General features: G+C 41.0%; 1 protein-coding gene across 1 annotated transcript in view; it reads left to right on the plus strand.

Annotated features, from left to right (window-relative positions):
• The window catches only part of ANLN (anillin, actin binding protein), a 130,238-nt gene that overhangs the window by 62,899 nt on the left and 39,804 nt on the right, over nt 1-27,535 (plus strand). Inside the window, exon 14 of the mRNA XM_053714413.1 lies at nt 12,390-12,569. Coding sequence (XP_053570388.1) covers nt 12,390-12,569 — 180 coding nt within the window. The remainder of the gene's footprint in view (nt 1-12,389; nt 12,570-27,535) is intronic.

Below are 27,535 nucleotides of genomic sequence, written 5' to 3' on the forward strand. Positions count from 1 at the left end.
GTGAGAATTTTATATTGACTGTGAATAAAAACGTTGCTCTGTAATTTTTATGTCAAATTTAATTATTGTTATTTTACTAATGGGAACAAACCTTTGCTAAAAGTTGTGTTGTTTTAAAGTTTGATGCTATAACTGTTTTTCAGTTCATTATTTCAACTGTCATTTAATCGTTTAGTACCTCTTTGAGGCACAGTACGTTTTTGCTAAAAAAGATTATAACCAAGTTGCAAGTTTATTGCTAGTGTGTTAAACATGTCTGACTCAGAGGAAGATATCTGTGTCATTTGTTCCAATGCCAAGGTGGAGCCCAATAGAAATTTATGTACTAACTGTATTGATGCTACTTTAAATAAAAGTCAATCTGTACAATGTGAACAAATTTCACCAAACAGCGAGGGGAGAGTTATGCCGACTAACTCGCCTCACGCGGCAGTACCTGCATCTCCCGCCCGGGAGGTGCGTGATATTATGGCGCCTAGTACATCTGGGCGGCCATTACAGATAACATTACAAGATATGGCTACTGTTATGACTGAAGTTTTGTCTAAATTACCAGAACTAAGAGGCAAGCGTGATCACTCTGGGGTGAGAACAGAGTGCGCTGACAATACTAGGGCCATGTCTGATACTGCGTCACAGCTTGCAGAGCATGAGGACGGAGAGCTTCATTCTGTGGGTGACGGTTCTGATCCAAACAGATTGGATTCAGATATTTCAAATTTTAAATTTAAATTGGAGAACCTCCGTGTATTACTAGGGGAGGTCTTAGCAGCTCTCAATGATTGTAACACCGTTGCAATACCAGAGAAACTGTGTAGGTTGGATAAATACTTTGCGGTACCGGCGAGTACTGACGTTTTTCCTATACCTAAGAGACTAACTGAAATTGTTACTAAGGAGTGGGATAGACCCGGTGTGCCGTTCTCACCCCCTCCAATATTTAGAAAGATGTTTCCAATAGACGCCACCACTCGGGACTTATGGCAAACGGTCCCTAAGGTGGAGGGAGCAGTTTCTACTTTAGCTAAGCGTACCACTATCCCGGTGGAGGATAGCTGCGCCTTTTCAGATCCAATGGATAAAAAATTAGAGGGTTACCTTAAGAAAATGTTTGTTCAACAAGGTTTTATATTGCAACCCCTTGCATGTATCGCGCCGATTACGGCTGCGGCAGCATTTTGGATTGAGTCTCTGGAAGAGAACCTTAGTTCATCTACGCTAGACGACATTACGGACAGGCTTAGAGTCCTTAAACTAGCTAATTCATTCATTTCGGAGGCCGTAGTACATTTAACCAAACTTACGGCTAAGAACTCAGGATTCGCCATACAGGCACGTAGGGCGCTGTGGCTAAAATCCTGGTCAGCTGATGTTACTTCTAAGTCCAAATTACTTAATATACCTTTCAAGGGGCAGTCTTTATTTGGGCCCGGTTTGAAAGAAATTATCGCTGACATTACAGGAGGTAAGGGCCACGCCCTACCTCAAGACAAAGCCAAAGCTAAGGCTAGACAGTCTAATTTTCGTCCCTTTCGGAATTTCAAAACAGGAGCAGCATCAACCTCCACTGCACCAAAACAGGAGGGAGCTGTGGCTCGTTACAGGCAAGGCTGGAAGCCTAACCAGTCCTGGAACAAGAGCAAGCAGGCCAGGAAACCTGCTGCTGCCCCAAAGACAGCATGAACCGAGAGCCCCCGATCCGGGATCGGATCTAGTGGGGGGCAGACTTTCTCTCTTCGCCCAGGCCTGGGCAAGAGATGTTCAGGATCCCTGGGCGCTAGAGATCATATCTCAGGGATACCTTCTAGACTTCAAATTATCTCCCCCAAGAGGGAGATTTCATCTGTCAAGGTTGTCAACAAACCAGATAAAGAAAGAAGCGTTTCTACGCTGTGTACAAGATCTGTTATTAATGGGAGTGATCCATCCGGTTCCGCGGTCGGAACAAGGACAAGGGTTCTACTCAAACCTGTTTGTGGTTCCCAAAAAAGAGGGAACTTTCAGGCCAATCTTAGATTTAAAGATTCTAAACAAATTCCTAAGAGTTCCATCGTTCAAAATGGAAACTATTCGGACAATCTTACCCATGATCCAAAAGGGTCAGTACATGACCACAGTGGATTTAAAAGATGCTTACCTTCACATACCGATTCACAAAGATCATCACCGGTATCTAAGGTTTGCCTTCTTAGACAGGCACTACCAGTTTGTAGCTCTTCCATTCGGATTGGCTACGGCTCCAAGAATCTTCACAAAGGTTCTGGGTGCCCTTCTGGCGGTACTAAGACCGCGAGGGATTTCGGTAGCTCCGTACCTAGACGACATTCTAATACAAGCTTCAAGCTTTCAAACTGCCAAGTCTCATACAGAGTTAGTTCTGGCATTTCTAAGGTCGCATGGATGGAAAGTGAACGAAAAGAAGAGTTCTCTTTTTCCCCTCACAAGAGTTCCATTCTTGGGGACTCTTATAGATTCTGTAGAAATGAAGATTTACCTGACAGAAGACAGGTTAACAAAGCTTCAAAATGCATGCCGTGTCCTTCATTCCATTCAACACCCGTCAGTAGCTCAATGCATGGAGGTGATCGGCTTAATGGTAGCGGCAATGGACATAGTACCTTTTGCACGCCTACACCTCAGACCGCTGCAATTGTGCATGCTAAGTCAGTGGAATGGGGATTACTCAGATTTGTCCCCTACTCTGAATCTGAATCAAGAGACCAGAAATTCTCTTCTATGGTGGCTTTATCGGCCACACCTGTCCAGGGGGATGCCATTCAGCAGACCAGACTGGACAATTGTAACAACAGACGCCAGCCTACTAGGTTGGGGCGCTGTCTGGAATTCTCTGAAGGCTCAGGGACTATGGAATCAGGAGGAGAGTCTCCTTCCAATAAACATTCTGGAATTGAGAGCAGTTCTCAATGCCCTTCTGGCTTGGCCCCAATTAACAACTCGGGGGTTCATCAGGTTTCAGTCGGACAACATCACGACTGTAGCTTACATCAACCATCAGGGAGGGACAAGAAGCTCCCTAGCAATGATGGAAGTATCAAAGATAATTCGCTGGGCAGAGTCTCACTCTTGCCACCTGTCAGCAATCCACATCCCGGGAGTGGAGAACTGGGAGGCGGATTTCTTGAGTCGCCAGACTTTTCATCCGGGGGAGTGGGAACTTCATCCGGAGGTCTTTGCCCAAATACTTCGACGTTGGGGCAAACCAGAGATAGATCTCATGGCGTCTCGCCAGAACGCCAAACTTCCTCACTACGGGTCCAGATCCAGGGATCCGAGAGCGGTTCTGATAGATGCTTTGACAGCACCTTGGAACTTCGGGATGGCTTATGTGTTTCCACCCTTCCCGCTGCTTCCTCGATTGATTGCCAAAATCAAACAGGAGAGAGCATCAGTGATTCTAATAGCGCCTGCATGGCCACGCAGGACTTGGTTTGCAGATCTAGTGGACATGTCATCCTGTCCGCCTTGGTCTCTACCTCTAAGACAGGACCTTCTGATACAGGGTCCATTCAAACATCAAAATCTAACTTCTCTGAAGCTGACTGCTTGGAAATTGAACGCTTGATTTTATCAAAACGTGGTTTTTCTGAGTCGGTTATTGATACCCTGATACAGGCTAGGAAGCCTGTTACCAGAAGGATTTACCATAAAATATGGCGTAAATACCTATACTGGTGCGAATCCAAAGGTTACTCCTGGAGTAAGGTTAGGATCGCTAGGATATTGTCCTTTCTACAAGAAGGTTTAGAAAAGGGTTTATCAGCTAGTTCATTAAAGGGACAGATTTCAGCTCTGTCCATCTTGTTACACAGGCGTCTGTCAGAAAATCCAGACGTCCAGACCTTTTGTCAGGCTTTAGCTAGGATCAAGCCTGTGTTTAAAGCTGTTGCTCCGCCATGGAGTTTAAACTTAGTTCTTAACGCTTTACAGGGTGTTCCGTTTGAACCCCTTCATTCCATTGATATAAAGTTGTTATCTTGGAAAGTTCTGCTTTTAATGGCTATTTCCTCGGCTCGAAGAGTCTCTGAGTTATCAGCCTTACATTGTGATTCTCCTTATCTGATTTTTCACTCAGACAAGGTAGTTCTGCGTACTAAACCTGGGTTCTTACCTAAGGTAGTCACTAACAGGAATATCAATCAAGAGATTGTTGTTCCATCCTTGTGTCCAAATCCTTCTTCAAAGAAGGAACGTCTTCTACACAATTTGGATGTAGTTCGTGCCCTCAAGTTCTACTTGCAGGCAACTAAAGATTTTCGCCAAACTTCTTCCCTGTTTGTCGTTTATTCTGGACAGAGGAGAGGTCAAAAAGCTTCTGCTACCTCTCTCTCTTTTTGGCTTCGTAGCATAATACGTTTAGCCTATGAGACTGCTGGACAGCAGCCTCCTGAAAGAATTACAGCTCACTCCACTAGAGCTGTGGCTTCCACTTGGGCCTTTAAGAATGAGGCCTCGGTTGAACAGATTTGCAAGGCTGCAACTTGGTCTTCGCTTCATACTTTTTCCAAATTTTACAAATTTGACACTTTTGCTTCTTCGGAGGCTATTTTTGGGAGAAAGGTTCTTCAGGCAGTGGTTCCTTCTGTATAATGAGCCTGCCTATCCCTCCCGTCATCCGTGTACTTTTGCTTTGGTATTGGTATCCCAGAAGTAATGATGACCCGTGGACTGATCACACATAACAGAAGAAAACATAATTTATGCTTACCTGATAAATTCCTTTCTTCTGTTGTGTGATCAGTCCACGGCCCGCCCTGTTTTAAGGCAGGTAAATATCTTTTAAATTATACTCCAGTCACCACTTCACCCTTGGTTACTCCTTTCTCGTTGATTCTTGGTCGAATGACTGGGACTGACGTAGAGGGGAGGAGCTATATGCAGCTCTGCTGGGTGAATCCTCTTGCATTTCCTGTTGGGGAGGAGTTATATCCCAGAAGTAATGATGACCCGTGGACTGATCACACAACAGAAGAGAGGAATTTATCAGGTAAGCATAAATTATGTTTTTCTCCAACATAGGTGTGTCCGGTCCACGGCGTCATCCTTACTTGTGGGATATTCTCTTCCCCAACAGGAAATGGCAAAGAGCCCAGCAAAGCTGGTCACATGATCCCTCCTAGGCTCCGCCTACCCCAGTCATTCTCTTTGCCGTTGCACAGGCAACATCTCCACGGAGATGGTTAAGAGTTTTTTGGTGTTTAAATGTAGTTTTTATCCTTCAATCAAGAGTTTGTTATTTTAAAATAGTGCTGGTATGTACTATTTACTCTGAAACAGAAAAGAGATGAAGATTTCTGTTTGTAAGAGGAAGATGATTTTAGCAACCGTTACTAAAATCGATGGCTGTTTCCACACAGGACTGTTGAGATGAAGTAACTTCAGTTGGGGGAAACAGTGGGCAGACTTTGCTGCTTGAGGTATGACTGGCCACATTTCTAACAAGACTTTGTAATGCTGGAAGGCTGTCATTTTCCCTATGGGAACCGGTAAGCCATTTTCTTAGTTTAGTAAAAGAATAAAGGGCTTCACAAGGGCTTTAAAGACTGGTAGACATATTTCTGGGCTAAAACGATTACTTTCTAAGCATATTTAGTGGATTATAACTATAAATAGTTCTTATAATCTTGGGGATTGTTTTAAAAAAACGGCAGGCACTGTATTGGACACCTTTTTCACTGGGGGCCTTTTCTAGTCATAGGCAGAGCCTCATTTTCGCGCCACTAATGCGCAGTTGTTTTTGGAGAGCAAGGCATGCAGATGCATGTGTGAGGAGCTAAGAACCACTGAAAAAGCTTATTGAAGGCGTCATTTGGTATCGTATTCCCCTCTGGGCTTGGTTGGGTCTCAGCAAAGCAGATACCTGGGACTGTATAGGGGTTAAATGTAAAAACGGCTCCGGTTCCGTTATTTTAAGGGTTAAAGCTTTCAAATTTGGTGTGCAATACTTTTAAGGCTTTAAGACACTGTGGTGGAATTTTGGTGAATTTTGAACAATTCCTTCATACTTTTTCACATATTCAGTAATAAAGTGTGTTCAGTTTAAAATTTAAAGTGACAGTAACGGTTTTATTTTAAAACGTTTTTTGTGCTTTGTTATCAAGTTTATGCCTGTTAACATGTCTGAACCATCAGATAAACGATGTTCTATATGTTTGAAAGCCAAGGTTCCTCCCCATTTAAATATATGTGATGATTGTGACATAGTGTCCAAACAAAGTAGGGACAATGATGCCACTGATAATGATGTTGCCCAAGATGATTCCTCAAGTGAGGGGAGTAAGCATGGTACTGCATCATCCCCTTCTGTGTCTACACCAGTCATGCCCACACAAGAGGCCCCTAGTACATCTAGTGCGCCAATACTTATTACTATGCAACAATTAACGGCTGTAATGGATAATTCTATTAAAAACATTTTATCCAAAATGCCCACTTATCAGAGAAAGCGCGGTTGCTCTGTTTTAGATACTGAAGAGCAAGAGGACGCTGATGATAATTGTTCTGACATACCCTCACACCAATCTGAAGGGGCCAGGAGGGAGGTTTTGTCTGAGGGAGAAATTTCAGATTCAGGAAAAATTTCTCAACAAGCTGAACCTGATGTTGTGACATTTAAATTTAAATTAGAACATCTCCGCGCACTGCTTAAGGAGGTGTTATCTACTCTGGATGATTGTGACAATTTGGTCATTCCAGAGAAATTATGTAAGATGGACAAGTTCCTAGAGGTCCCGGTGCCCCCCGATGCTTTTCCTATACCCAAGCGGGTGGCGGACATTGTAAATAAGGAATGGGAAAGGCCCGGCATACCTTTTGTTCCTCCCCCTATATTTAAGAAATTATTTCCTATGGTCGACCCCAGAAAGGACTTATGGCAGACAGTCCCCAAGGTCGAGGGGGCGGTTTCTACTCTAAACAAACGCACTACTATCCCTATAGAAGATAGTTGTGCTTTCAAAGATCCTATGGATAAAAAATTAGAGGGTTTGCTTAAAAAGATGTTTGTTCAGCAAGGTTACCTTCTACAACCAATTTCATGCATTGTTCCTGTCACTACAGCAGCGTGTTTCTGGTTCGAAGAACTAGAAAAGTCGCTCAATAAAGAATCTTTGTATGAGGAGGTTATGGACAGAGTTCAAGCACTTAAATTGGCTAACTCTTTTATTGTAGATGCCGCTTTGCAATTAGCTAGATTAGCGGCGAAAAATTAAGGATTTGCTATTGTGGCGCGCAGAGCGCTTTGGCTAAAGTCTTGGTCAGCGGATGTGTCCTCCAAGACCAAATTGCTTAACATCCCTTTCAAGGGTAAAACACTGTTTGGCCCTGACTTGAAAGAGATTATTTCAGACATCACTGGGGGAAAGGGCCACGCCCTTCCTCAGGATAGGTCTTTTAAGGCTAAAAATAAGCCAAATTTTCGTCCCTTTCGCAGAAACGGACCAGCCTCAAATTCTACACCCTCTAAGCAAGAGGGTAATACTTATCAAACCAAACTAGCCTGGAGACCGATGCAAGGCTGGAACAAGGGTAAGCAGGCCAAGAAACCTGCCACTGCTACCAAAACAGCATGAAGTGTTGGCCCCCGATCCGGGACCGGATCTGGTGGGGGGCAGACTCTCTCTCTTTGCTCAGGCTTGGGCAAGAGATGTTCAGGATCCTTGGGCGCTAGAAATAGTTTCTCAAGGTTATCTCCTGGAATTCAAGGAACTACCCCCAAGGGGAAGGTTCCACAGGTCTCAATTATCTTCAAACCAAATAAAAAGACAGGCATTCTTACATTGTGTAGAAGACCTGTTAAGAATGGGAGTGATTCATCCAGTTCCATTAGGAGAACAAGGGATGGGGTTTTACTCCAACCTGTTCATAGTTCCCAAAAAAGAGGTAACATTCAGACCAATTTTAGATCTCAAGATTCTAAACAAATTTCTCAGGGTTCCATCGTTCAAAATGGAAACCATTCGAACGATTCTTCCTACCATCCAGGAAGGTCAATTCATGACCACGGTGGATTTAAAGGATGCGTACCTACATATTCCTATCCACAAGGAACATAATCGGTTCCTAAGGTTCGCCTTTCTGGACAAGCATTACCAGTTTGTGGCACTTCCATTCGGATTAGCCACTGCTCTAAGGATTTTCACAAAGGTACTAGGGTCCCTTCTAGCGGTGCTAAGAACAAGGGGCATTGCAGTAGTACCTTACTTGGACGACATACTGATTCAAGCGTCGTCTGTCAAAAGCAAAGGCTCATACGGACATTGTCCTAGCCTTTCTCAGATCTCACGGGTGGAAAGTGAACATAGAAAAAAGTTCTCTGTCCCCGTCAACAAGAGTTCCCTTCTTGGGAACAATAATAGATTCCTTAGAAATGAAGATTTTTCTGACAGAGGCCAGAAAATCAAAACTTCTAAGCTCTTGTCAAGTACTTCATTCTGTTCTTCTTCCTTCCATAGCGCAGTGCATGGAAGTAATAGGTTTGATGGTTGCGGCAATGGACATAGTTCCTTTTGCACAAATTCATCTAAGACCATTACAACTGTGCATGCTCAGACAGTGGAATGGGGATTATACAGACTTGTCTTCGACGATCCAAGTAGATCAAAGGACCAGAGATTCACTCCGTTGGTGGCTGACCCTGGACAACCTGTCACAGGGAATGAGCTTCCGCAGACCAGAGTGGGTCATTGTCACGACCGACGCCAGTCTGGTGGGCTGGGGCGCGGTCTGGGAACCCCTGAAAGCTCAGGGTCTATGGTCTCGGGACGAATCTCTTCTCCCGATAAACATTCTGGAACTGAGAGCGATATTCAATGCTCTCAAAGCTTGGCCTCAACTAGCAAAGGACAAATTCATAAGGTTTCAATCAGACAACATGACGACTGTTGCATATATCAACCATCAGGGGGGAACAAGGAGTTCCCTGGCGATGGAAGAAGTGACCAAAATAATTCAATGGGCGGAGAATCACTCCTGCCACTTGTCTGCAATCCACATCCCAGGAGTGGAAAATTGGGAAGCGGATTTTCTGAGTCGTCAGACTTTCCATCCGGGGGAGTGGGAACTCCATCCGGAAATCTTTGCCCAAATAACTCAATTATGGGGCATTCCAGACATGGATCTGATGGCGTCTCGTCAGAACTTCAAGGTTCCTTGCTACGGGTCCAGATCCAGGGATCCCAAGGCTACTCTAGTAGATGCACTAGTAGCACCTTGGACTTTCAACCTAGCTTACGTATTCCCACCGTTTCCTCTCATTCCCAGGCTGGTAGCCAGGATCAATCAGGAGAGGGCTTCGGTGATCTTGATAGCTCCTGCGTGGCCACGCAGAACTTGGTATGCAGACCTGGTGAATATGTCATCGGCTCCACCATGGAAGCTACCTTTTGAGACAGGACCTTCTTGTTCAAGGTCCATTCGAACATCCGAATCTGGTTTCCCTCCAACTGACTGCTTGGAGATTGAACGATTGATTTTATCAAAGCGTGGGTTTTCAGATTCTGTCATAGATACTCTTATTCAGGCTAGAAAGCCTGTAACTAGGAAAATTTACCATAAAATATGGAAAAAATATATCTGTTGGTGTGAATCTAAAGGATTCCCATGGAACAAGATAAAAATTCCTAAGATTCTTTCCTTTTTACAAGAGGGTTTGGAGAAAGGATTATCTGCAAGTTCTTTGAAGGGACAGATCTCTGCTTTATCTGTTTTACTTCACAAAAAGCTGGCGGCTGTGCCAGATGTTCAAGCATTTGTTCAGGCTCTGGTTAGAATCAAGCCTGTTTACAGACCTTTGACTCCTCCTTGGAGTCTAAATTTAGTTCTTTCAGTTCTTCAAGGGGTTCCGTTTGAACCCTTACATTCCGTAGATATTAAGTTACTATCTTGGAAAGTTTTGATTTTGGTTGCAATTTCTTCTGCTAGAAGAGTTTCAGAGTTATCTGCTCTGCAGTGTTCTCCTCCTTATCTGGTGTTCCATGCAGATAAGGTGGTTTTGCGTACTAAACCTGGTTTTCTTCCTAAAGTTGTTTCTAACAAAAATATTAACCAGGAGATAGTTGTGCCTTCTTTGTGTCCGAATCCAGTTTCAAAGAAGGAACGTTTGTTACACAATTTGGATGTAGTTCGTGCTCTAAAATTCTATTTAGAGGCTACAAAGGATTTCAGACAAACATCTTCTTTGTTTGTTGTTTATTCTGGTAAAAGGAGAGGTCAAAAAGCAACTTCTACCTCTCTCTCTTTTTGGCTTAAAAGCATCATCCGATTGGCTTATGAGACGGCCGGACGGCAGCCTCCTGAAAGAATCACAGCTCACTCCACTAGGGCTGTGGCTTCCACATGGGCCTTCAAGAACGAGGCTTCTGTTGACCAGATATGTAAGGCAGCAACTTGGTCTTCACTGCACACTTTTGCTTCTTCTGAGGCTATTTTTGGGAGAAAGGTTTTGCAAGCCGTGGTGCCTTCCATCTAGGTGACCTGATTTGCTCCCTCCCTTCATCCGTGTCCTAAAGCTTTGGTATTGGTTCCCACAAGTAAGGATGACGCCGTGGACCGGACACACCTATGTTGGAGAAAACAGAATTTATGCTTACCTGATAAAATACTTTCTCCAACGGTGTGTCCGGTCCACGGCCCGCCCTGGTTTTTTAATCAGGTCTGATGAATTATTTTCTCTAACTACAGTCACCACGGTATCATATGATTTCTCCTATGCATATTCCTCCTTTACGTCGGTCGAATGACTGGGGTAGGCGGAGCCTAGGAGGGATCATGTGACCAGCTTTGCTGGGCTCTTTGCCATTTCCTGTTGGGGAAGAGAATATCCCACAAGTAAGGATGACGCCGTGGACCGGACACACCGTTGGAGAAAGTAATTTATCAGGTAAGCATAAATTCTGTTTTCCACCCAGAATATGCAGCAGATTTAAGCTATAACATTATTTTATATATATATCACGACATAAGAAATCTGCCTCAAAAGTGTGGGGAAAAAATAATTTATTTTAATAAAGAAGGGTATAAACAATAGTGTGTGTGTGTCCTAAACTCTGTAGTAAAAAGAACTGGTTATCTTCAATTAAATAAGGACCTTTTGGGATAGTTATGTAACTCTGATCTGCACATATTGCCTCTTTACAAATTAATGGATATTTATTTACACCAGGGTATCACTAATACCCCAGTGATCACCTGGCTATTAACACTTTTATACAGGGGCTTTATTTTTAGAAGGAGCTTAGGGGCCTTAACACAAGGGGTTTTGGGATGTTTCTAGACCTTTTTGGTGGTCTTTTATATATAGGTATATATAAATTAGCTTATTAAAAACAGTGTACATTAACCTCCAAGACACACGTTAAACCCCCCCCCCCCCCAAAAAAACAAACAAACAAACAAACAAAAAACAGGATATAAGCTTTCAAAACGGTGGGTTTTGGAAGTTTCTATCTAGCTCCCAATCACAGACTAATATACTAATATACTGGCGCATCCAGTTTTCGTGTGCTAGGTGATGGAACCACAAGCGTGGTGATGTTACCAGCATCTCTGGATGATGCCGTAGCCCTAGAGCACCAAGTGCTGGGTTGAGATTGTGATGTGCTTATGCTCTGTAAACATTTTTATTTTTTAAAGTGTGCCATAGAAGTTGTCCTTAGAAAGCAGTGAAAACTGGTCCCTGGGTATCATTTGTGCATATGTGTTTTTCTATATGTTTCTGTATCAATTCATAGAACTTCAACCTTTTTATGTACCTTTTTATGTATCTGTATTTTGTTCCTAATGAGTTTACATGATAAAAAGTACCGCCAGTTCTCTAAGACAAAGGAGGCCAGTAGAAATAGGTACATTTGATATTAGAAGTAATTTGGAAAGTTTTGAACAATTGTACATTCTGTTTGAATGTCCCTTGTAACTTTGTACTTTTATTAGTTTGTCCATTTGTCAGTTCCTTTTGGCTTTTTAAAATCTGTACTTAATTGGCTGGAAAGATATCTAGTAAAACAAAACAATTTTTTTTTAATAAACTTGTTGACATTTTATTTTGTCTTCCTCACCCTCAGTATTTTATTTTTGAGGATTCAGATTTAAGAGACTTTCCAATTTACTTCCATTCACAAATATTGCACAGTCGTCTTATATACACACTTTCTGGAGCATTAGCTCCTACTGAGCATATGCACAGATTCAGTGTATACGTATATTAGTCTGTGATTGGCTGATGACTGTCACATGATTCAAGGGGGTGGCAAATGGGGGATTATTTTGTCCAGGAAAAAAAAAATCTACTGTATTTTAATTTCAGAGTAAGTGTTATTGCATTATCTTTTTTTTATGCACTTGTTGATTATGCAATTCTACTGGTACTTTAACAGCTGAAAAAAGAGCAGCTTTGCTTGCTGAGATAAATCGACTTAAGAGTGAAGGACCTCAAAGTCAAAAAAGAGGTGCTGCTGCCAGTAGTGAAAACTCACCATCAAGGGGGAAAGTTTCAGTGTCCGAAATGTTTCTACCATTGAAAGCAGATTTTGTGGTCAACACGTCACAAAAACCAGGTAAGTAACAAACTCATTTAAAAGTATTTTTTCAAAAACTAAAATAATAATGGGAAACTAATTTCAAAATATAATTCTCTAAAAAAATGTATCTGTAGAAATACCTGCATATTGTAAAAATTATATTTCCTTTCTTAAGACATGTAGAGTCCACAACATCATTCCAATTACTAGTGGGATATTCACTCCATGCCAACAGGAGGAGGCAAAGAGCACCACAGCAAAAGCCCCAGTCATTCTCTTTGCCTCTGTCAATGGAGGAGGTGAAGTTCAGTGTCTGGAGATATTTTTCCTTTTTTGGCTACTTTTCCCTGCAAGCAAGGATTAGGGTTTAGCTGTGTCCACATTAATCTCTTGAGCAAGAGTAGTGGTGGCTTTTAAGCAGTTAGGAAGTTGTGAGGTAGTCCTTACTTTGTTTCCTAACATATTTGCTGCTCTAGTAACAGAAAGCCAGAGTTGGTTACTCTGATCTTTCTTTTTTTCCACAGGTCTCTGTAAGGAGTATGTGTCCTTTCACGCCTGGTGAGCTGACTTCCTGCCGAACAGCTAGATTGCAGGTAAGTGCTTTTGCCTTCTAGGTGTTGGAGACTTGCACTTCAGGAGTTAACTCTGCAGAATATTGGGACAAAAAGATAGTCCTTATGTTTAGGATTGCTGAGGCAGTGGGCAGGCACTTATGTATGTGAAAGGAAACATTGCTTTATTCTTCTCTTTATTGGGGAAGTTTTTACCTTTGTGGCTCTTAGGTAAAATAAACTTTGTGTGTGCAAGTTAATATTGGGGCATTTTGTGTAAGGCTGTGAAGTGGGGATAAACATTTAATTTTTTAAGTCTGTGTTTTTATTTTTCAATTGCGGTTCCTTAAAGGGATAGTAAACCCCAACATTTTCTTTTATGATTCGGATAGAACATACAATTTTAAACAACTTTCCAATTTAATTCCATTATCAAACTTTCTTCATTCTCTTGTTATCCATTGCTGAATGGACAGCATTGCACTACTGGCAGGAAGCTGAAAATATCTATTTAGCCAATCACAAGAGACAAAAATGTGTGCAGGCACCAATTAGCAGCAGCTCCCACAAGTTTATGATATGTGCGTATTCATTTTTTAACAAGGGATACTAAGAGAACGAAGCACATTTGAAAATAGAAGTGAATTTACAAGTGTCTTAAAATCACCTTCTCTATCTGAATCATGCAAGTTTTAATTTTGACTTTCTCTTTTTTTTTTTTTTTTTAAATATTTATCAGTTTTTTTCAAATAACATAAAAAATAAAACAAATCAATCCACAAAAAGGAAAAAAAACAAAAGAAATAATATATTATGGAGACGCAGCTCCTCATCATATTGTAACTTCCATGGAGACACAGCTCCACCTCAGCAGAAAAAAGAAAGAAAAAAAAAAAGAAGAAAAAAACAACAAGAAAAACAAGAAATAAAATGAACAAAAATTATAACAATCTACCTAGCTGGGTAGCCATTATCTTAACTTTGTCATTATTCTATACAATATAGTTCTAAGCATCAGAATAACCATTAATACCATTCCGGGTATCATTTTTTTAAAAACGGAGAAAGGTGACAAAAAAAAAAAAAAAATACCCCGCCCCCTGTCTCCCTTAATGTTAACTCCCAATTGTATCTTATTACTCAACATGCAAAATTAATTTACTGGGCTTATGACCACTAATATATTTCTCTATATAACGAAATCCAAGATGCCGGGAATTCATTTAATAGCACTAATTCAGCAAAACTATTAGAGCTCAAGAAAGGGTTCAGTATACGTTTTTGGATTTGAGGAGGGTAGGTTTTAATTATGGGGAGCCATCCTACTAAGAATTTTTTAATTTTTTGTTCCCCTAATAATTTTGTATGAAATGATTCAAAAATAATTTGGTTCTGTATCTCTTTAGTAAAAAGCGAGAAGCTAGGAGCTATTGTAATCTTCCAAGATTTCAAAATTAAATGCCTGGACAATAAGATTACTGTGTTTAGTATGTTTCCGTAAGAATTTTGATTATCTATTTGAACCTCAAGAAATATAATCTCTTCCAGCCCTATAGAGACATTTAGTCCCAAAGTTTTTGTTAAACCAGTAGGAGACCTTATTCCAAAATTGATAAATTTAATTTTGACTTTCCTATCACTTTAAAGACAGTGAGAGCTGTAAACGGCTTTTCCTTCTTTGTCAGGGAACGCGCGCTTTTAGTGCTTTGCAGTTCCTCTTTGCCGGTCACGTGATCTCCTTCTCTTCTGACATCGGAGTGGAGTCACATAGGAGCTGTCTTTTCTGTGTCGGCTGTTGCGACAGTGGGAAATTGAAGTGACAAACCGTCCCTTGTTCTTCCATCGTTTTGGGAGAAGTCGCTAGCAGCCCCTGTGCAATTGTTTTGGGATCCTCTTGAATATAGAGGTTTCTCCAGTTCTTTTCCTTTGGGGCAGTTTTGTCTCATTAGCGTGTTAACGCTTATAGGAATTAAGAGTTTCATAAAGTGACAGTAATTCTTATTTTTATAAAAAAAAATATATTTTTTTAAATTTCTCATTTAATTTGAAGGTATTTTTATTTTTGCAGCCATGTATATGGATCAAGAATCTGATTCTTTTGACAAATGTCTATGTCTAGAGGCCCAAATTGTTTTGCCTATGCAATTTTGTGCTACATGTTTAGCTAGAATGTAAAGACAAATTATTGCACTCTGAGCCTATTGTCTCCCAGGATAATGATGTTCAGGTTATGCCGCAGCTTTCTCCTTAAGCGTCCCAAGCCTCATTGGCATCACATACAGTGCCCTGCATTTCCACTCAACCTCCAGGAGGCGTATATTTGCCTGTAGATTTTGCTGCACAGATATCTTCTGTGGTATCTGCAGCATTATCTGCTTTTCTCATGTTTGGGAAGCTCAAGAGGAAATGTAAACATTTTTCTGATAGTAAGGTGTCTGTCGCCTCTGCTGCTGCGAAGGTTGACCTCCATCCTAAGTCTCATAAGAAGGGTACCTTGGTATCTTCTGAGGGTGAAATCTCAGATTCAGACAGTATAATTCCTTTGACTGACTCTGAAGAGCTTAAGCTTGAACACCTTTGTGTACTGTTAAGAGGTACCGGCTACTTTGGACGACTCAGATTCTTCTGTTGCAGACCATGTATTGGAGATCATTGCACAGGAGTGGGATTAGCCAGGGATATCTTTCTCCCAGTCTCCCATTTTTAAAAATAAGTTTCCTGTTGCTGACCCCATTTGAGACTCATGTGGCACAGTGCCTAAGGTAGAAGGGGCTATTTCTACTTTGGCTAAGAGAACCACGATTCCTATTGAGGATAGCTGTTCCTTTAAGGATCCCATGGACAAAAAGCTGTAGGCTTATTTATAGAAAATGTATGTTCATCAGGGTCTACAATGGCAACCTGCAGTCTGTATTGCCACAGTGGCAAGTGCGGCATCTTATTGGTGCGATGCTTTGTCAGAGTTGGTTTTAGAGGAAAATCCGTTGGCGCAGATCAGAGATGGGTTTAAGGCCCTCAAACTAGCCAATTCCTTTATTTCTGATGCGAACATTCAAGTCATTAGACTGGAAGCCATGATGTCTGGCTTCACTGTTCTAGCCTGCATGGCTTTGTGGCTGAAATCTTGGTCAGCTGATGTTACCTTCAAGTCCAAGCTCCTGTCGCTACCTAACAAGGGTAAGACCCTGTTTGGTCCTGGTCTGGCAGAGATCATTTCTGAAATTACCGGTGGAAAGGGGTCCTTTCTACCACAAGACAAGAAGAATAGACATAAGGGGCGTCAATTCTAATTTTCATTCCTTTCATAACTTCAAAGGTCAGAAGTTTTCCTATTCTAAGCTGGAGCAGTCCAAGTCCTCTTGGAGACCCAATCAGTCTTGGAATAAGGGGAAACAATCAAAAAAGCCCTCATCTGAGTCTAAGTCAGCATGAAGGGTCCGCCCCCGGTCCGGTACTGGATCAAGTGGGGGGCAGACTTTCCTTGTTTCAACAAACTTGGATATGAGAAGTCCCAGACTCTTGGAATGTGGACATTGTATCCCAGGGCTACAAAATAGACTTCAAAACTTGTCCTCCCAGGGGCAGATTCCACCTCTCAAGATTATCTGCAGAGCAGGTAAATAGAGAAGCATTCTTGAACTGCGTTCAGGACCTTTTCTCCCTGGGAGTGATTGTTCCAGTTCCACTAAGGGAACAGGGCCTAGGATTTTATTCAGATCTGTTTGTGGTTCCCAAAAAAGGGGGGGAACTCTTCATCCCATTTTAGATCTGAAGTGTCTCAACAAATTTCTTAGGGTACCGTCCTTCAAAATGGAAACCATCCGTTCCATTTTTCCTTTGGTCCAAGAGGGTCAGTTCATGACGACCATAGACCTGAAGGACGCGTATCTGCATTTTCCCATCCACAGGGATCATCACAAGTTCCTGAGATTCACTTTCCTGGACAAGCACTTTCAGTTTGTAGCTCTTCCGTTTGGCCTTTCCACAGCTTTTTTTCAAAAGTTCTGGGGGCTCTTTTGGCAGTTGTCATGTCTCAGGGAATCGCGGTGTCGCGTTATCTGGTTCAGGCTCCATCTTTTCAACTAGTAAAACTAAGATTGAACGCTTAGTTCTGGCCAAGCGTAGTTTTTCAGTCAGTTATTGATACGCAAGCCTGTTACTCGTAAGATTTACCATAAGGTATGGTGTAAATGCCTATATTGGTGTGAATTGAAAGGCTTCTCTTGGAGTAGGGTCAGGATTCCTAGAATTTTGTCTTTTCTCCAGGAAGGTCTGGAGAAAGGGTCGTCAGTCAGTTCTCTGAAGGGTCAGATTCTTTTACACACAAGTCTGGCGGATGTGTCAGATGTTCAATCTTTTTGTCAGGCTCTTTTTAGAATTAGAATTAGAATCTCGGCTTTACAGTGTAATTCCCTTACCTAGTTTTGCATGCGGATAAGGCGGTTCTTCATACTAAATTGGGGTTTCTCCCCAAGGTTGTTTTGTATAGAAATATTAATCAGGAAATTGTTGTTCCTCCTTTGTTCTAATCCTTTTTCTCAAAAGGAACGTTTGTTGCAAAACTTGGATGTTGTGCGTGCTTTAAAATTCTATTTACAGGCTTCTAAGGATTTTCACCAGTCTTCTGCCCTGTTTGCCTCTCAGGAAAGCATAGGGGTCAAAAGGCGACTTCTACTTCTCTTTCCCTCTGGTTGAGAAGTGTTATTCGCTTTGCTTATGAGACTGCTGGACAGCAGCCTCCTGAGAGAATTATGGCTCATTCCACTAGGGCTGTCTCCTCTTCTTGGGCTTTCAAAAATAAAACTTCTGTGGAACAGATTTGCAAGGCTGCAACTTGGTACTCTGCATACTTTTTCCAAATTTGATACTTTTGCCTCGCCTGAGGCTTCTTTTTGGGAGAAAGGTTCTTCAAGCGGTGGTGCCTTCTGTTCAGGACTGCTGTCTTGTTCTTCCTCCCTGTTTATTCCGTGTCCTCTAGCTTGGGTATTGGTTCCCACTAGTAATTGGAATGTCGTGGACTCTCCATGTCTTAGGAAAGAAAACAAAATGTATGCTTACTGATAATATTTTTTTCTTTCTGGACATGGAGAGTCCACGACTCCACCCTTTTAGATTAGATTATTATACTAAACCTCAGGCACCTCTACACCTTTGCGTTATCTTCTTTTTCCATTTCCCTTCGGGCTGAATGACTGGGGGTTATGAGTAAGAGAAGTGACACTTAACAGCTTTGCTGTGGTGCTCTTTGCCACCTCCTGCTGGCCAGGAGTGAATATCCCACTAGTAATTGGAATGACGTTGTGGACTCTCCATATCCGGAAAGAAAAAATTTTATCAGGTAAGCATAAATTTTGCTTTCATTTGTTAAAATACAATACAGGTAGAAAACCCTTTATCCAAACTGCTTGTGACCGGTAAAGATTTTTTTGAAAACGTTTGTTTTTTGGATTATTTGCATATTTAAAATGGGACCGTTGGTAGGGAGAACAAAGTGTAAACAACAATATCTTAATGTCATTTAGACAATATTTAAATGTCATAATACAGCTTATTCATGTAACTAAAGGTAGTTTTATATTTTGTAATACTTTTGTGCCTTACAGGCAGGGAAAATTAGAACTTTTTGATCGTTTTATTTTATTGGATTTTGGAATTCCGGATTTGGGAGTATGTACCTGTACTGATATGTGTTAAACACATGATCCCTTTAACATCTGATCTTTTTGTTTTGTTTGTTTTACATTGTAGTAAAAGAGCTTATTTTGACATTGCACCCAGTCCCCAACCAACCAATAATGAGCACCTTGTTTTTGCTGCTGTGAGTGAGAGCATATGAGCACAGCAGCAGTAAGTACAGAACAGTTTGCTGCACGCAGCTTTTAGGAATGCGAGCTAAAACCTTTACCATACATACTGAAAGCCAGATGTGTGTTCCACATAGCCATAACATGCTCCTTGCGACCCTATATAGTTCAGGTTTATGGCCAAATCAAACTTCAGGTTAGATGCAGCTATATATATACTTGTATTGTTCACTCTTCCATATTAAACTTGTATCCGCAAACATATAAGGGAGAGTAGGAACAAAGTAACCTTTAGAAATACATTTATTTTAATTTTTTTGACATGCATTATTTAGTCTTCATTCATGATTAGTTTAACAAGTACATTTCCTTGCTTTAAGTATCTCTAGTGTTTATTCATCCAGAAAATCACTATTTCTTTATATAGGTAGTGAGAAGTACATCACCTGGCCACCAGGAGATGTTAGACACCCCAAAGAGAAGGCATAGAGGTGTTTCTGCAAGATTTATTAAGTTGACCCTCAATTGATGGTTCCTAGAAGAGAGGGTTATGGAAGGTGCAGTTGTGCATATATGCTCTTCTATGGAGTTTTTGCTAATCCTCATGCCATGAGTGTCACTGGGAAGTTCCCAAGCCTCCTCCTGTTGGCCAGACATGTCCTTCCTTATGAAGTCTAATCTATGATACTACACAAGGTACGTCTGCATGACTTATGCTGGGCAGATAGAGGCAAATAATCAGCATACTCTGGCGAGTCTCCAATTTCTTTCTAATGACACAGTGAGTCCACGGATCATCATAAATTACTGTTGGGAATATCACTCCTGGCCAGCAGGAGGAGGCAAAGAGCACCACAGCAGAGCTGTTAAGTATCACTTCTCGTCCCAGCAACCCCAGTCATTCTCTTTGCCTCTAGTGCAACAAGGAGGTTTTGAGATGTACGCTAATTCAGGCTCTTTACTGTAATTTTACAAACAAAATTAAGTTAGTCGGCTGGGTTTTTTAGCCTTAGGAAGGTGTGTGACACAAGTTTATTACACAGATACATATCTTTAACTAAATTAGAGTTCCTTCACATAAGGAATTATTTAATTCTTTAAAGGGATTTTATTATCATTGGAACAGAGGTCTGTTCCTAAGTGTATTTATAATTTCAGCAAGTCTATATAAATTTAAAGTGACAGGGTAATTTTAAATAAAATGAGGGTCAATATCTTTTTAATATCTCATTTACTCTCTGGGATTCCAAAGAAAGAACTTGCTTTTAAATGGCCTTAGCTGGCATTTAAATCCAGGATTTGCAGTGGCGGTCGGCCTGGACGACCTATTGACTTAGGCGCCATCCTCCTTTCAAGCAAGATCTTTTTAGGAGGTCTTTTGTTGCCGCCTTCTTTCCACGTTTGGAAATGGAGCTGGAAAATAAGTCCTTTATCTCAGCTACAGGGTAGTCTGCGTAGGGACTATAATTGTTTCCCTATCGATGAAGATCTTTCTGACAGAAGGGCCACAATCCTTCCTCCTTCCTCTCTTTTCTGTCTGCTGTTAGGCACCCGCGGCTCAGTGTATGGAGGTAATTGGTCTGTTGAGCTTCTATGGACATCATCCATTGTTCATTTGTCTCCAGATCAGGATTGTCGAGAAAAGTCTCTTCCCGCAGTGGTTTCTCAGGATTTGGTCTCAGAACACAGGCCTTCCTGAGTGTTTATGATTTCGAACGCCAGCCTGCTGGGCTGGGGATATTTTTAGATTGTTTCCTCCTTGGAGCCTTAACTTTGTTCTTAAAGTTTTCTCCAGGCTCCGTTTGAGACTGTGTTCCATGGATATCTTGGAAAGTTTTTTTTCTTTCTGCTATTTTCTTCTGCTCAGAGTGTTCCGGTCTTTTAGCTTGTCAGTGTGGTTCTCCTTATCTTGTATTTCAGGCAGATAAGGAAGTTCTTTGTTCCAAGTTTGGTTTTCTTCTTAGGGTTCTCTTTCGGACCGAGGTTTATTCAGGAAATTGTTTTCCCTTCTTTGTCCTATTTCTTTCTTCTCAAGAAGGTCTATTGCACATCTTAAATGTTGTGCGGACTATTAAAGGGACATAATACTCATATGCTAAATCACTTGAAACTGATGCAGTATAACTGTAAAAAGCTGACAGGAAAATATCACCTGAGCATCTCTATGTAAAAAAGGAAGATATTTTACCTCACAATCTCCTCAGCTCAGCAGAGTAAGTTCTGTGTAAAAAGTTATACTTCACCTGCTCCCAGCTGCAGGTAAAAAAATAAATAAAAATGAAGAAATGAACAGCAGCCAATCAGCATCAGCAGTGCTGAGGTCATGAACTCTTACTGTGATCTCATGAGATTTGACTTAACTCTCATGAGATTTCATAGTAAGCTTCCTTTACCTGATTGGTGAAATATGAGAGTTCACGAGGCTCATCCCCTAAGCTGTCCTAGGACAGACACACTAAAATGCTGCTTAGAAATCCTTTACAATGGGAGGTGGCTACTGAGGAACTTTTGAGGTAAAATATCTTTCTTTTTTACATAGAGATGTTCAGGAGATATTTTCTAGTCAGCTTTTTACAGCTATACTGCATCACTTTCAAGTGTTTAAACATTTGGGTATTATGGCCCTTTTAAATGTTATCTACAATCTCAGGACTTTATAGTCTTCTTTATTGTTTGTTGTTTTTATGGATAATTATATATGCTGGAAAGCTCTTCCGCTTTTCTTTTCTCTGATTAAGTGTTAATTGTAGGGCTCATGAGCCTGCTGTATAGCAGCATCCTGAGAGATTTTCAGGCCTCTCCACTAGGGCGGTGTCTTCTTCTTGGGCCTTCAAGACAGAGGTCTCTGGAGAACAATTTTTTCTATAAATGCTTTACTTTTCCCCAGCTGGGGTTTTTCTTTGGGAGAAAGGCTCTTTAAGCAGTGGTGCCTTCTCTTTAAGTTACCTGTCTTATCCCTCCCTTATCATCTGTGTACTCTAACTTGGGTATTGATTCCCAACAGTAATTGATGATGATCCGTGGACTCACTGTGTCATTAGAAATAAAACAAAATGTATGCTTACCTGATAAATGTATTTCTTTCTTGACACGGTGAGTCCACGAGCCCCCTGTTTTTCGAACAGGTTTTTTTATATAAACCTCAGGCATCTCTGCACCTTGTGTTATTTCCTTTCTCTCCTTTTTCTTCGTTCGATTCACTGGGGTTGCTGGGAAGGGAAGTGATACTTTACAGCTCTGCTGTGGTGCTCTTTGCCGCCTCCTGCTAGCCAGGAGTGATATTCCCAACAGTAATTCACAATGATCCGTGGACTCACCATGTCAAGAAATCTGGGGCAAGTTTTAGGTTTTGAAAGTAGAAAGAATGGGACAGGCGCAGCCTGACTCAAGTGAAATACAATTTATTTGAACAGTAAGTGCACAAGACAAGTGGCTACTTACAAACATAAAAACATTAAAGGCATATATGTAAGCAAATTCCAAGGTGAAGACTACTGCAAGAATCCACACTGTACTTGTTGAAAACACCTTCCAAATGGTGTCAGTGAATGCAGTGTTGATGCAGAAAGTCATAAAATGGGATAGAAATGTCTCTACGCGTTTCGTCTGGGTTTGCCCAGACTTTGTCAAGAGTGATTCTGTTCTGTGCTCCAACCAGCTTTTAAAGGAGCTGATGCAGGTGAGGTTCATAGGTCAGCCTATCATATGTCACCTGTGTTACAACCTGTGTTCAAATGCCTGACAAAATAACATAGCTAAGTGCTGAGATCAAATTTGTTACAAATAAATAAATACATTGATAAAAACAACCATTGAAACAGTTTCCACAGAAGTTCCAGGACCGTAAGCGCCAACATTTTTGGCTTTGTTTGCCTAACTGCTAAGTTTTAGGTTTTGTATGTGACCAATGTGCTTTTGGTTTGTTACATTTTTGGGTAACTTTAGGAGCTTTTTATTTCAACAGTGTATGGCCCTTTAAAATCATTCCAGTCAGGTATCTACAGCTCCAGTCATGTGACCGTTACTCTGGCTCAGGAATTTAGCGGCGGTGAGGCGGATATAGCGGGTCCATAGTGAGCTGGGTTTTGTTGTGGGTTGGAAGGGGTTAGGTTTTTTTCCCCCGCCGCAAACACTTTTGGCTTGCATCCTGCCTTGTCATTTTTCAGAGCTTTATCTGAGGCACAGTCTTTGTGTGCTGCTCTCTACACCTGACATCCCTACACTTTAAAGTGATATAAAACAAGATGTGATAGAGACAAAATATAATATGTATTTTATTTACTTTACCTTGAAAATTATACTACAGTGGCTCGCCATTAACCCTTTCTTTTAAGTTTCCGAATCTAACTCCCCGCACACATTTCCTTCTATTGCTGTATCTATAGCTACCATTGATTTTGTACAATGCACTACTCAAAACACTCATCTGCTGGAGCAGGCCTAGAAGCTGCAATGAACTCCGTTGAATTACAATGCCTGTTTCTGATGTTAAACACTGATAAGGGGGGTGGATCAGACTTCTCCAGACAGCAAGGCTATGTAACTAATTTAGCTAATTTTAGAAAATTATTTTAAAATACGTGCCAATATTTTTTTATACTATTTTTTTACTTTATTAGCCCTTAGTGTTTTATGGCACTTTAAGGCGGGGGTAAGTCCAAAACTAGAGGGCAGGGGAGGTTATTTTTCTTGTCTTTGAATATCCTGTGTCTAGGATTAGATTTCTTGGGGAGCTATATTAGGACAAAATGCCTGTTATATGCACAAGGGAAAAAAATCCTAGCTCCGGAGCAAGCTTGTTGTTTTCCTTTGAGGGAGTTTATATATTTCAAAAAGTCAGTAAATTTAAGAATCAAGACTTTGTTTTTCTTATTCTGGGATCTGGAATTGGGATAGATGGAGCAGTCTGAGGCTGTTGACACCAACTGTTCTCTACTGAGGGTGCATCCTCAGACATTATTTTGTCCATAAATGCCTGTTTGGCAAGGTGGCTATGGGTATGCCCATTGGAGCAGCTTTGTAGCTATTGTCCTAATAATGTATTGCAGTCTCATTCTCAGGGCTCCACTGCACATTTTTCTATGGGCTGTCCCTATGTTTTTATTTCTCAGGCTGGTGTTTTTTTAAACTCTCAACTACAATCTGCAATATCTGGGACGCTTGAGTCTATGCCGCCTGCAATTAAGCATACATTTAAACTAAAACATTGCTCTTCAGTTACCAAGGGTGGTAGTTCTGCTGGTCCTTCTGCACTTATGCAGTTGCAGGGGTCTGATTTGGATAAATCTCCATCTAGCTCAGATGGAGTAGTGTCCTCTGAAGACTCTGTTGGGGAATCTGATAAGGAAGCTTAAGGTTAAGCCGGTGCATAAGCTGAACATTATTTTCAGACCTAAGTCGTGAGCCCCTGAATCTTTTGCTGTTCCCTCACTAGTATCTGCTATCAAATCCAAGGAAAGGGATATACCTGGGGTTCCGTTTACTCCATCACCAACTTAAAAAAAAAAAACAACAAAAAAAAAGACTAGTTTATAGTTATGGGGTGCCGTTACTAAGGTTGATGAAGCTATATCTACATTAGCAAAGAGAACCTCTATTTCCCTGAAGGAGGAGAGCTCTTCCTTCAAGTAATCCCATGGACAGGAAACTTATGGGTTATTTGAGAAGATCCTTTGTATGGGGGGTTCCTTTTTCAAGCCGCATTGAGTATTTCTGCGGTGGTTGGAGCTGCAGCTTTTTGGTGCGACTCATCTGATTTGGTCTTTTGAGGTCGCTTTTTGGCTCGTAAACCGGTCACCAGACACATCTGTCATAATGTGTGGAGGGTGTATTTATATTTGTGTACTGAGAACGGTTAATCCTGGCATACAGTTTCTTCAGGTGGGCCTAGATAAGGGTTTATCGCCTAGTTCTTTTAAGGGCCAGGTTTCTGCTGTCTTGGTTTTATTGCCCCGGAAAGTAACTTGGCTGTCTTAGGTCCAGTCCTTTGAGTAGGAACAGACCTGTTAGACCTGTTGCTCCTCCATGGAGTCTTAATTTGGTTCTTAAGGTATTACCAGCATCCTCCTTTTGAATCTATGCATTTCTTAGATATCAAGTTACCGTGGAAAGTGGTGTTTTTGGTGGCCATTTCTTGAGCTTGTAGAGTTTCTGAAATTTCTGCTCTTGCTTGTGATCCACTAAATCGGGTTTCCTTCCAAAAGTGATTTCGACAGACAAGGTTAATCAGGAGATTGTTGTACCTTTTTTAGTCCTAACCCAAGTTCTTCTAAGGAGAAGTTCTTACATAATTTTGGAATTAAAGTTTTACCTTCATGTGACCAAGGAGTTTTGTCAATCTTCTAGTTTGTTCTTTTCTTTTGCATGATGTACCGAGTCCACGGATTCATTCTAACATGTGGGCTATTGTCCTTCCTGACAGGAAGTAGCAAAGAGAGCACCACAGCAGAGCTGTCTATATAGCTCCCCCCTTAACTCCACCCCCCAGTCATTCTCTTTGCTGGCTCTAAACAGGAAGAGTAAAGAGAAGAGGTGTTAAACTGTTAGTTTTATTTTATCTTCAATCAAGTATTTGTTATTTTTAAATGGTACCGGTGTTGTACTATTTACTCTCAGGCAGGACATAGATGAAGATTTCTGCCTGGAGGATGATGATCTTAGCATTTGTAACTAAGGTCCACTGCTTTTCCCTTATGAGCTGAGCAGTACAGGAAAACTTCAGTGTGAGGAACGGTTTCTTGCTATAAAGCAAGAGGTATGTTCAGTCATATTTCTTTCATGTAATTAACAAGAGTCCATGAGCTAGTGACGTATGGGATATACATTCCTACCAGGAGGGGCAAAGTTTCCCAAACCTTAAAATGCCTATAAATACACCCCTCACCACACCCACAAATCAGTTTTACAAACTTTGCCTCCAAGGGAGGTGGTGAAGTAAGTTTGTGCTAGATTCTACGTTGATATGCGCTCCGCAGCAAGTTGGAGCCCGGTTTTCCTCTCAGCGTGCAGTGAATGTCAGAGGGATGTGAGGAGAGTATTGCCTATTGAATGCAGTGATCTCCTTCTACGGGGTCTATTTCATAAGGTTCTCTGTTATCGGTCGTAGAGATTCATCTCTTACCTCCCTTTTCAGATCGACGATATACTCTTATATTTACCATTTCCTCTACTGATTCTCGTTTCAGTACTGGTTTGGCTTTCTACAAACATGTAGATGAGTGTCCTGGGGTAAGTAAGTCTTATTTTCTGTGACACTCTAAGCTATGGTTGGGCACTTTATTTATAAAGTTCTAAATATATGTATTCAAACATTTATTTGCCTTGACTCAGAATGTTCAACTTTCCTTATTTCCAGACAGTCAGTTTCATATTTGGGATTATGCTTTAAATTATCATATTTTTTCTTACCTCAAAAATTTGATTTTTTTCTCTGTGGGCTGTTAGGCTCGCGGGGGCTGAAAATGCTTCATTTTATTGCGTCATTCTTGGCGCGGACTTTTTTGGCGCAAAAAATTCTTTTCCGTTTCCGGCGTCATACGTGTCGCCGGAAGTTGCGTCATTTTTGACGTTATTTTGCGCCAAAAATTTCGGCGTTCCGGATGTGGGCGTCTTATTTGGCGCCAAAAAATATGGGCGTCGCTTTTGTCTCCACATTATTTCAGTCTCATTTTTCATTTGCTTCTGGTTGCTAGAAGCTTGATGTTTGGCATTTTTTTCCCATTCCTGAAACTGTCTTATAAGGAATTTGATCTATTTTGCTTTATATGTTGTTTTTTCTCTTACATATTGCAAGATGTCTCACGTTGCATCTGAGCCAGAAGATACTACAGGAAAACCTCTGCCTGCTGGATCTACCAAAGCTAAGTGTATCTGCTGTAAATTTTTGGTAGCTATTCCTCCAGCTGTTGTTTGTAATAATTGTCATGACAAACTTGTTAAAGCAGATAATATTTCCTTTAGTGATGTACCATTGCCTGTTGCAGTTCCCTCAACATCTAAGGTGCAGAATGTTCCTGATAACATAAGAGATTTTGTTTCTGAATCCATAAAGAAGGCTTTGTCTGTTATTTCTCCTTCTAGTAAACGTAAAAAGTCTTTTAAATCTTCTCTCTCTACAGATGAATTTTTAAATGAACACCATCATTCTGATTCTTTGGACTCTTCTGGTTCAGAGGATTCTGTCTCAGAGATTGATGCTGATAAATCTTCATATTTATTTAAGATGGAATTTATTCGCTCTTTACTTAAAGAAGTACTAATTGCGTTAGAAATAGAGGATTCTAGTCCTCTTGATACTAATTCTATACGTTTGGATAAGGTTTTTAAAGCTCCTGCGGTTATTCCAGAAGTCTTTCCTGTTCCTAATGCTATTTCTGCAGTAATTGCTAAGGAATGGGATAAATTGGGTAATTCATTTACTCCTTCTAAACGTTTTAAGCAATTATATCCTGTTCCGACTGACAGGTTAGAATTTTGGGACAAAATCCCTAAAGTTGATGGGGCTATTTCTACCCTTGCTAAACGTACTACCATTCCTACGTCAGATGGTACCTCGTTTAAGGATCCTTTAGATAGAAAAATTGAATCTTTTCTAAGAAAAGCTTATCTATGTTCAGGTAATCTTCTTAGACCTGCTATATCATTGGCT

The sequence above is a fragment of the Bombina bombina genome, chromosome 5 (assembly GCF_027579735.1).
Source record: "Bombina bombina isolate aBomBom1 chromosome 5, aBomBom1.pri, whole genome shotgun sequence".
Classification (NCBI taxonomy): domain Eukaryota; kingdom Metazoa; phylum Chordata; class Amphibia; order Anura; family Bombinatoridae; genus Bombina; species Bombina bombina.